General features: G+C 50.3%; 1 protein-coding gene across 4 annotated transcripts in view; it reads right to left on the bottom strand.

Moving 5' to 3' along the window:
• Positions 1-11410, bottom strand: part of CLPB (ClpB family mitochondrial disaggregase) — a 148752-nt gene that overhangs the window by 16141 nt on the left and 121201 nt on the right. For all 4 annotated transcript variants that reach the window (XM_007463005.1, XM_007463002.1, XM_007463004.1 and 1 more), the window contains 2 exons: positions 2030-2107; positions 726-781 (listed from right to left, as the gene is read on the bottom strand). In XM_007463005.1, the coding sequence (XP_007463067.1) occupies positions 726-781; positions 2030-2107 (134 nt within the window). The remainder of the gene's footprint in view (positions 1-725; positions 782-2029; positions 2108-11410) is intronic.

Raw genomic sequence — 11410 nt, 5'->3', positions numbered from 1 at the left:
GGGCTTCCCTGGTGGCGCAGTGGTTGAGAGTCCGCCTGCCGATGCGGGGGACGCGGGTTTGTGTCCCAGTCCGGGAGGATCCCACATGCCGCGGAGCGGCTGCGCCCGTGAGCCATGGCCGCTGGGCCTGGGCGTCCGGAGCCTGTGCTCCGCAACGGGAGAGGCAACAGCTGTGAGAGGCCCGCGTACCGCAAAAAAAAAAAAAAGCTCATGTAGAATGGAGAATAGCAAATCCTCTTATTTCTACTTTTCTCCTACAGGTCTGAGACTCCCTCTAGCATGGCCTTGATGGCACTGGACAGTAGTGATATGTTTCTAAAGCTGTCTCCCCCTCAAGACTGAGCTCCTCAGGGCAGGGGAGTGTCTTAATCAACGCTGTATTATCAGGATCTAGTACAATACCCGGCACAGAGTAGATGCTTAGAAATGTTGTATAAATGAATCTCACTGGGTTCTCCCAAGTGCCTCAAGAGTCAGGCAGGGCAAGGATTATTCATCCTATTTCACAGATGAAGAAATTGAGGCACAAAGAGGTTGAATAACTTGCCCAAATTCCTGGAGCAACTGGTGGCCAAGTTGGGGCCATAGCTGAGGCCTGCTTCCTGGGCCGGGGCCCATCTTTTTGACTGGCTATTGCCAGATTCAGGGAGCCTAGGATTTTTTGGGCTAGCAGGAGTGGTGAGCTCTCTATGGCCTGCCAATCAGGCGTAGATCCCAGCCCTTACCTTTTTGGCATCTTTGTGCATATATTTGGCTGTCTGCTTGGCCAGTTCTGTTTTTCCTAGTAAGAAGGAAAAGAGAAGTGTTGGGTTAGGACCAGATGACTATCTCCTGTGATGAAAGCATATTAGAAATGCATGGATGCTGGAAATAATGTATGTTATGGATAGGAATGTTGAGGCTCAGTGACTCTCTCAAAGTCACCAAGGGAATTAATGGTAAAGCTGGGACCAGAATCAAAGTCTGCATTGCATCTTGATTTTTTTGTGGATGGGGATTGAAGCCTTTTCTCTACAGCAGCATCCTAAGAGTGAGAGGTTGACTCTTACAATCCAGAGCCATCCTGTCCTTTGAAGCCCAGCATAAACCTTGCCTGTCCTAGGAGCACCCTGACTTCCTGGCTCACTGCACTGTATCTCTCTGGACACCCAAGGTCTTGCCATCCAGCCAGGCCCTGGAGCCACAGGCCAAACAGAGGCTGAGAGAGGATAAAAAGCACCTCTCCTTGGCTTCACAGCCTTGCTTTGTAACATAAAGAAGGAATGATAATACCGAAGTGGTGGCTCTGAAGGGCCATTTGGCATGACGGTCAAGCCTTTGGAAGTCACTATCTGGTATGGGTCAAGTTCTATAGTATCATGTGAGGTAACGGTAACCCTTTGGGACCCTACATCTGAGGGAGCACCCATGAAGATGCTGAGAGGGGAAGAGGAGGCAACAGATGCATGAAATTCCCTATCAAGACAATGGGAGAGATTAAAAAAAAAAAGACAACGGGAGGTGGTGGTGGTGTGGTGGTGGCAGTGGGAAGTATCTGTGAGGGCAGAGTGAGGGGGTGAGAATGCCTCAGATAATCCAGCCCAAATGGCTATAAAAATCTCCAACCCATTTCACTGCAACCAATTTTGCTATGCACTTAGCACTGTGCTGGCCATCAGGGGCTTTCTTTAGCTTCCTAGAGGGTTATGTCCCAGACTACACTAGATAAGGCTGGTGCACTGGGCAGTAGAGGTGGTTCAATTCCTAAAGGGCAGCCTCTGGGGTTGCAGAGTGGCTGGACCAGGACTCACAGGACCCCAAGGGCCTGGCCTTGCAGGTGAAGTAGGCCCTGCACCACAGCTTCCAGAGGGAGCGGCTTAATTCCAGATGTTCCTAATGTGACAGATGATCCTCTTGCTGGCTCTGTAATTTGGAGGCAGTTGTTCTGGGAGCTAGATTTGAACAAGAGGTGGGTCGTGTGACTCTGGCCCATAGCAGCTGGGGCTCCCCCAAGCTCTCCTTCCCCACAGGCTGATCTACTCCCAGTTACCTATTCCAGATGATCCCAGGAAGAGGAAGACCAGAGGGTGTTCTTCGTCGTACCAGCCATTCTCCTTCCTCCGGATCGCTATGGCCAAACACATAAGACGGGAGGACAGGGAGGGAGGCAGATAAATCAATGACACAAAAGGCAGGATAATTATCACTAAGTATACAATATGTTTTACTGCTCTGCGCCCACTCAAAGTCCTCACTACCATTAGTGCTGCCTAATCTGATTAGCTGGCAAGGCCCCCAGAGACACCTAATCAGGTTAGCATGGATTTGGAAAGATGCCCAGAGCAGATTTCGGATAAAGTTTTCCAGGATGAGCACTCAGCGTTGCCAAGGAAACTGAAAGGCGGGTGGATGGTGAATGGAGGTGAAGGGGGTGGGGGGCTGGTGAAGGAGAATTCGAGAGGAACTTTAGCTCTCCACTGGTAACCCATCTACTTACCACTGGTGGGAGTCTGAGCCTGCCCCTATGCAAATGGCAGAGGCAGAAGCCCATGGCAGGCCCTTGGGGATCTGTTTCCCATTTGGGGGAACTAAGGTCTTGTCTGCTGTTAGGAAATATAGCCAAATGCACTTTCTGGAAGCCAATGAAGGGTAGTGTGGAGCTCAGGGCATGGAAGGGTGAGCCACCTGGTTAGCACCTCCACCAACATGGCCTCCACTGGGCAGAGGTGGGGGAATGGGAATAAACATGTACTAGGCTCCCCAAGGCTCAGCTCTGCTAGCGTGAGTGCTAACCTCTCCTCTTCAAGGGTTCTATGTGCAAGATGAGGAAATTAAGTGCCCAACCACAGAGTGGGAGAGTCAGGCTCAGAAGCATCACTCAAGTATAAGAGTAGGAACAGAATGAAGCAGAACAATCAGAAGAATCATTTATTAAACATGCTATCTGCTAGGCCCAATGGAAAAATCGCCAACATTTTATTACTCAAGACCCATACCCTGAGTGGAAAATATTATTTTCAACTCCATCATACTGAACAGGAAACTGAAACAAGAGATAAAGAGATCTGCCCAAGTCACACAACTAGTAGATTACCAGCTGACTGGTGATGGTAGAGTTGCATCTCTAAACCTGTCTTCTTTTTTTGTCACATATGGTTACTTACAAAAGCTAGTATCAATTTGGGTTGCCATAAACGGAAACATGGCCGTCAGAAGAAGGAAGGGGAGAGACCATTGTGCAATGTGAAGGTCATCCTGCAGATGGAACAGCATATATGGTCTGGTCCCCAGAGGGTTGAGGGGAGATGAGCAAAAGGATATATGTCAGAGGACAAGGCATGGAAACCAAGTCAATGGAGGAAGAGTTGACAGTCTTAGGGAAGCATTGTCCATTCTTGAGGTGCAAAGATCCTAAATGCTATACTGTGTGGTATAATCTGTGTGGTTGGGTTTCAAAGAAGCGGCTGGAGAGATCAGGGAAGGCTTTTGGAGGAAGTGGGACTGATGACAGATCACAGACTGGGTGGGATCTGGAGGGGGCAAAAGCAGCAGCATGACAGAGGTGGAGAGACAGGAATGAACATGAGTACTTGTGGGTGGGATCAGATCAAAGAGGTCTCGAATTCCTGTCTTAGGAGTTCAGGTCCACACTGTGGGCTTTCTCACCTCAATCTCTAATGCTTCTACCTAAGATACTTTCTAGTTCTGGCCTCAGCAGAAAAAAAAACTGTGCAACCTCATGGACACCAGACTAGCCACTCTGCCTGCCCGGGAGATACTCCCTGAGACTCCTGAGAGGGGCCTGAGAAAACACTCAGTCTAACCTCTCCCTTGAGCTAGGTCTCAGATCATCTCTAAACTGACTGGCTTGGTCCTCTGGAAGGCCTGGCCATGATGGGAATCCACAGGCCTCATAGGTATCTGAAGGCGGGGATGAAGGAGAAGTCCCAGCCTCGTGAGAGGGAGCCCCCAGTGTCCTGAGAGAAACAAGACCCTGTGGGTGGGGGTATTTGGGGAGGTGGAGATACTGTAAAATGGCAAAGGCTAGACTTCTGTGAACATTATGTGTGGATGTGTGTTGAGGCAAGGGTAAGAGAAGGGGTGATATGAAAGGAGTCACACTCTTCCAAAAGTTGGCTAAGTTGAGAATCTAGGTTGGAAAGAAGCTGAGCAAAAACTGGATTCAGGCTTCATGGGGGTATTTGGGGAGGCAAAAGTATCCAGGCATCACTCAGACAGGTGGCCTGGGGGACCAGGGTTCCCCCAGGTGTCATGAACCTGAGGTTCTGATCTTGACTTCTCTTTCAGGAAGCTTCCCAGCCCACCAAGAGCTGCATGCCTCTGGGCTATGCAGTTCAAAAACACCACGGAGAATGCGGAATTGGATTACGCCAGGGGCCATCTTTTCCCCCTTCTTTTCTAATAATGCACCTGGGAGAGAGCTCTTTATAATGCCAAGCAGACTCCACTGTACAGCTGTCCCTGGTCAATTCTGCCAGACCCAGGGCATGAGTCTGGGGTGGGCTTGATCTGGGCTCCCCGTGAAACAGGCAAAATGCCAACCATTAAACAATTACAACTCTGGATATTTCTAATAATATCTGAAGAGAAAAATGGCCAAGCAGATGGCGTCCGACAGAATGAAAAATGGAAGCAGCTAGGAAAGACTGGGGAAGGCGGGCCCTGGGGTGTGTGGTTGGCAGGGTGGCTGAGGACCAAGGCTGGGTGCCCCAGGGTTCTGTCAGGCTGGGGCAGAGGCTGGGACAGACAGAGACCTGGATAGGCCCATTTGGGATGTGGCCACAGGTATTGGTGCTCTGTGGATAAGCAAATGCAGCAACTTTCTCTGCTAGCACTTGAGAGTCTGTAAAGAACTTCTGTAGACATAACTTCATTTGAGGCTGGTTATGAACCCATGAGGCTGGCAGGGCAGGTAACTTGATTCCCATTTTACAGATGAGGAAATATATATAAAGAAGTTAGGTGACCTGCTCAAGGTTACACAGGTAAATAAATGAACCTGGGCTTTAACCCTGGCTCTGGCTAGCTCCTGAGCATGAACTGGTGCTTCAGGAGTTTAGAGAATGGCTCTCCCCTACCACAACATCTCCTCATTCCCTCACCTCACCTGGAAAGCCACCGTGCTGCAGTCTTCCAGTCTGGCTGGCTCAGCCATTCCATACATGGTCTCAGGAGCCCCTGCCCCTGACCATATCCTGACCACTGCTCTCTGGGCTTGAGGTGGTGTCAGGTCCCCTGAGCAGGCAGCTCAGCCCCTTCTCTGGCCAGTTCCATCTCTGAAAGCTCCAACAGGCTTGGCAGCCTCTCCACATGCTGAGCCAGCTCGAGGGCCTCCTTGCTGGGTTCTTCCCCTTACCAGAACGTCTTCTCCTGACCATGTCAACCACTGCCAGACCATACTAAGTCTCACCTGCAACAACTCTTTCCTGTTTATTCCACCACATCACATCTGCTCCATTAACTCCTATGTTCATCTATGGGGCAGTATGGTGGAGAGGGCAGGAGTTACAGGACCTAGTTTGGAGTCCTGGGCTCTGCCACTTATTAGTTGATTGACTTTGAGTAAAACACTTACTGATTTAGAGGCTTGGTTTCTTCATCTATAAAATGGGAAGAGCCATACATGCTCAGTCAGCCCCCCATGAAGTTTAAAATGAGTTAATGGCTATAGTATAGTACAGTTAATGGCTATAAGTTGCGAAGAATGGAATAATAATAAAAATAATGGTAGTCATAGCAGCAGTAGTGGCAGCTGCCATTAGCTTTGCTATTTTACAGATCTCTCTTTCATCCTTACAATAATTCAGAGAAGTAGACATTACCTCCATTTTACAGAAGAAGAGACTGAGGCTCAAAGTGGGGCAGTGGAACAGGTTTCATCTGTCTTTGCCCTCGTATCACGGGGAGGGTGTGCCTCAATCTGTGTATTCCGTGGGTACATGTGCTAGGCATTCTATTTCCTGAGGGACTCTTGCCCATCACTGGTTTAATGTGTGCTGACTAAATGAATTAATTCTTGGTTTTTCTGGAATCACAAGGGGAAAAGAACAGGCACTTCAACTCCCATTTTACAGAGAACAGTAAGGCCTGGACCGAAGAGTCTCTTATGGCTTCAACTGGTTACTACTACTACCACTACTACCACTACTACCACTACTACTACTACTACTACCACCCTTGGGTGAATAAGGTTTCCACTCTCTTCTTAACCTCTCTCCAGGGAGCCTTATTCATTTGCTCAGCAAAAAAGCTCTGTGTTGAGTGCTGGGGCATCTACAAAGAAGCCTAAAACAAGGTCTGTGCCTTTTGGCTGAACGCTGCTATGAAAACTGTGGGTTCCAAGTGGGATGGGAGCAACTGGGAGAAGTGTGGGAAGAGCCATTTGTGCCTGAAGTATGAGGGAGAGATGGCCAGGCAGTCTGGGTATGAAGGGACATTCCAGAGGAAAGCCCTGGTGTGTGCAAAACCAAAGTGAGACAAAAGTACTGCCTCCTCCTCCCATGCCAGGCCTTTGCCTCCATCTAGCTCAAGGTTCCAGGGGAGTCTGGGCAGGCTGACTCTTCTTTCCTGATAAGTTCTGGTGATGCAGTGGGAGAGATTTTTTTAACCTAACTGGAACATGTTTGTTCCATGCTTGTGCCACCTCCTAGGGAAACCTGTCCTTCAGAGGGACTCCATGGCTGAGTCATCTAAATGTCTATTAGCAATTTCCTATCTAAGCTTATAGGTTCAAGGAGCACAGCTCAAGAAGTGTCTGCTGACTGAGTGGATACTGGTGCCTTGGGTTTGGTGGATGATGAGAGAGAGTTCTCTTCTTAGTCTGTAAGGATTAGTCTTTCTGAAGACAAACTACTGCTACTAAGGGGTTACGTATTAAAATTACGAAAAACAGTTTTTGTTGAGCCCACCCATTATATGTGCCTATGTGCATGCTGTGAGGTAAGGGATCCCTGAAGGGAAGATTGACACCCTTCCAGAAAGAGGCTGAGATCAGAATCTGTGCTGAGGAGAGGCAGAACGTCAAGATGGTCTCAGATTTTGTTCATTTGAATTCACTTGAGTTCAACCTTTTACACACCTGTGTACCAACCCTGGGGAAACAGACCTGAATGAGAGGTAGTTCCTGATCTTGGGAGGGAGAAAGACATACAAACTGATGCCATGTGGTAAGTTCAGTTTTAAAAGATGTCCACATGAAGCCCAGAGAAAGGGCCCTGCACCCAGGTGGAGGGCTAAGGAAGGCTTCCTGGAGGAGGCCTGGGTGTTGAGGGTCCCGGCAGGTGAGTGGAAGGGCAGGGCAGTCCAGACAATAAGAATGGCAGGCGCACAGGAGGGACACCTGAAGGGGTGAGGTGGCGAAGTGGAACTGTAAGAAGTCTTCTAAATCAGTCACTGCCTCTCTACAACTCAGGGATGACCTGGATGTATTTCTCAGATTAGAAACAGGACTCCAAGGGAGGGTCCAGAAAGGTGCAGTGCTTAGGAAGATTACATTTTTGGATTAGTCAAAGAGGGACGTGGAGCACAAGACAGGGTGGTGCGCCTACTGTGTGCACATGGCTGATGTTGAGATTCTGAATTCGGGCCAGACCTTGGAAAAGCAGTCAAGGTGGTAGAGCTTCCCGGGGGAGTTCATGGGCTTGAGTCAACTGGGACAAGATGCAATGGGTTCTGCGGACAGGCCCCTGGTCAGAGGGAGCGACAGGGTGTGCAGGATGACCAGCTGCCCAGAAAAAGCTTCTTGGAGCAGGTCTGGGGAAAAGGGGTCAAAGGCTGAGTAGTATGGGTGTTGTAATTAACTATTTCGCTACAGTCACATTCCTAGTATGCTTGTGAACAACTAGAAAGCAGGCTTACAGCTTTTCTTCTTTCCTCAGAGCACATCACAGAGATGGACAAAGGGCCATACCAAAATAATTAATCTGACAAACTTCACTAAGCATCTACTTCGAGCAGAGCACTGTGCCAGGACATGGGAAAACAAAAATGATTCAGTCATGGTCTCTGTGCCCTCAGGAGTCTACAGTCTATTGCTCCTGAACTGAGTTAGGCTAAGTAAAAACCAGCCTGAGTGTGGGAGGTGGGCAGGGCTGGGGTGGGGAAGGGGCCAGAAGAAAGGGAATTACAAGCAGAGGGGGCAGCATCAACAAATGCAGGCAGGAGATCAACACAGCACATGCAGGGCAGCAGAAGCAGCCATTTTGTGCAGTGGCAGGTGGGGACGGGTGGGGGCAACCGAAGAGGGGGAGCAGCAGGGGTGGGCCCTGTGTGCCAGGCTAGGGCAGCCACTCAAAGATTTTAAACAGGTTTTTTTTTTTCCCCCCCCTACACTTTACAAAGCTGACTCTAGCTGGGTAGAAGTGATTACAGGGAAAGAAAAGGAGGCAGAGACACCAGTGAGGAGGCCACTGCTTGGTTCACATGGGAGATACTGAGGTCCTGAGCTGGGGCAGCGGTATTAGGAACAGAGGGGAAAAGAACAGAGAGTTACAATGATAGAACTTGATGGGCTGTGAGGGGGGACGGGGAGGGAAGGACCAAGGAAACACCTAAGTTTCTATTTAGGAGACCAGGGAATGGTAGTGCCTTTACTGAGACAGGAACATGGGAGGAGGGTGGGTTGGAGGAGGGGGGCGGAGTCTAGCTCTGAATGGGCTGAATAGACAACTGCTTGCGTTTCTGAGGATGGTGGGGCACAGAGGCTCTGAGCTCCCAGGAGGTCTGCCCAGTAGAACAGGCATCCTCCCCTTCCCCATGTTCAAGAACAGCTCTGTATTCTGGATGGAGAGCCTCACTTTCAATACCAGTGCTCTGGCTTGTGGTCTGTAGGTTGGTCCTGCTTTGGCTCCAGTGACCCCAGAAGACCAGAGAGGCCATGGGGGCCTGGGCTGTGGGGCTGGTGCTTTATCTCCTCCATTTGTAAGGCGGTAACTGTGCGCCAGCCTTGCTAGAAGCCCTGCAGCTGGGGATCACACTGATAAATTCACTGTATTACTTTGCACAAATCAATATCCCAGCACTTACCAGGGGTTGATGTGACCGAAATTGGTTTCAGTCAATTCGTGAGGGTAATAAATGGCCATTTATCAAATCAATTCATTCTGCGGCACTTCTCTGCCTGCCCATCCTCGTGGTACCCCTGGGGTGCCAGGCTCCACCCAGCCAGCCCCCAGCACACATCTGACACTAGCCTAGAGGACTCAGGGAGGTCTGGCCTACCCTCTAGATCCGCCTCCCTCTCCTGCACTTACTTCAGTCTTGAGGTCCTGAGGCACTGGCTGCTGCTTACCTGCCACAAATTCCAACCCAAAGAGTGCCTCATGCTTCATCTGAGTTGGTAGCCAAACACAATCTATTATCAGTGTGATCCCTGGCTGCAGGGCCTCTAGCAAGGTGGGTGCACAGTTACTGCCTTACAAATGGAAGAGAACATACCAACCCCTCAGCCCAGGGCACCCACGGCCTCTGTATCTTTTCCAGCATCACTGGAGCCATAGCAGGGTCAACCTACATACCAGAGGACAAAGATCTGCCTCCAGATCTGAGGCAGTTCCAGTGACAGAATGGAGCTTTGGGTAGAAGGAAGCACTTGGGGCAGACATTCTGACAGCTCCTAGGAGGTGGGGAGTGGCATTATCTACTCCTGCTCTGAGCCAAGGGCAGGGACAGACAAGGTGATGTAGGACCAGGGGAAGAGGCCAGTCTGGGGCTGGGACTAGGGATAAGTCCCGGGTTGAAGGAAATAACTGTGGGCCTGACCTATAGAGCACAGTCCCCAACCCTAGGTGGTAAACATCTTGAGGAAGGGGACTAGATTCTGTTGAGTGCTATCTGGTACACACTGGAAGGAGCATGTGCTTTACAGTCCGACAGTCCTGGATTTGGCTCCCCGGTACAGAGATGAGGAAACTGATGCTCAAAGAAGCTGAATGACCAGCCTGAGTTGCACAGCTGGTAAGTGGCCCACCTACGATTTGAGCCCTGGTTGATCCTCCCTCTCCCCCAACTACTTCTGGGAGCTTCATAGCTTATGGGCTTGAGAAGCTGGTGAGTAGCAGGAGGTAAGAGGAGCAGGCAACCTGCTGGGAAAGGGCTGTGTAAGAAGTGGGGGGAAAATATCATCATGGCAGCTGCAGTTCTGGCCCAAGTGGACATGGGACTCCAGCAGGATATGCTTTCTCAGACCTCTGCTAGGTCACCTGTCTCTCCCATGGGCTCCTCCTCCTCTCTTCTTCAACTCAAGAGCTCCCAGGTCTCCTTTCCCTCTACCTCAGACACAGAGTGGGGTGTTGCCACCTCCAAGGTGGTGGCTGAGGGTGGCTGTCTGTATCCAGACCCAAAAGGGCAGCCTGGTGTGGTCTGGGCCCGAGTAGCAGGAACTTGTGTATTCATAAAAGCTTTCCCTGGCTCCTGTGTGTGCCTGCAGGCAGCCTTCTGACCTCTAGCTGGTGAGGCAGCTCTGGTCTATGGGCTCCTCTTTTTTTTTTTAAAATTAATTAATTAATTTTGGTTGTACTGGGTCTTCTTAGTTGCGGCAGGTGGGCTCCTTAGTTGCAGCTCGCCAGCTCCTTAGTTGCAGCATGTGGACTCCTTAGTTGTAGCAGGCATGCTCCTTAGTTGCAGCTCCAGGGCTCCTTAGTTGCAGCTTGCTGGCTCCTTAGTTGTGGCAAGTGCACTCCTTAGTTGTGGCATGTGAATTCTTAGTTGCGGCACGCATGTGGGCTCTAGTTCCCTGACCAGGGATTGAACCCGGGCCCCCTGCATTGGGAGCGTGGAGTCTTACCCACTGTGCCACCAGGGAAGTCCCTATGGGCTCCTCTTATTCACTGATGGTCAGGCCCCTGATGAGGGGCTCGCGGTCCTACTGGTGTGTGAGGCATCTGGTGAATACTTGCAAAAACGAAGTTGATGACAGATATAAAGAGAAATTAACAGTCCCACTAGTGTGTGAGGATGATGGAGATTGGGCTGGGCTTGGTGTGTCACAGGGGTGACTGCCTTCATTGTTCAATGACTCCTCTAATAGGTTTCCTAGGGCTGACAAGGCCACTCCAGAATGTTCCAGAGGGGCACCACAATTTCAGACTCATATCTCCTTTTACCAGCGAGAACTGGTGCTGGCCTTGGCAGTCACTGGGCTGCATCTGGTGGGACTAGATGCAGCACCAGATACAACATGTGAGTGGGACTGACCACGACATCACAGGGAGGAGTTTTTTAATTTTCTTTTTTTTTTTTTTTGGCCAAGCCATGTGGCGCACGGGATCCCAGTCCCTGACCAGGGATTGAACCTGCACCCTCTGCAGTGGAAGCGCAGAGTCCTAACCACTGGACCCCCAGGGAAGTCCCGGAAAGAGGTTTTTAAACTTGAGCTGAGCCATCAGATTGCCTGCAGGGCCTGTTAAAACAG

The sequence above is a fragment of the Lipotes vexillifer genome, unplaced genomic scaffold (genome assembly GCF_000442215.2).
Source record: "Lipotes vexillifer unplaced genomic scaffold, Lipotes_vexillifer_v1.1 scaffold557, whole genome shotgun sequence".
Lineage (NCBI taxonomy): Eukaryota > Metazoa > Chordata > Mammalia > Artiodactyla > Lipotidae > Lipotes > Lipotes vexillifer.
This window is presented reverse-complemented; position numbering and strand designations above follow the sequence as displayed.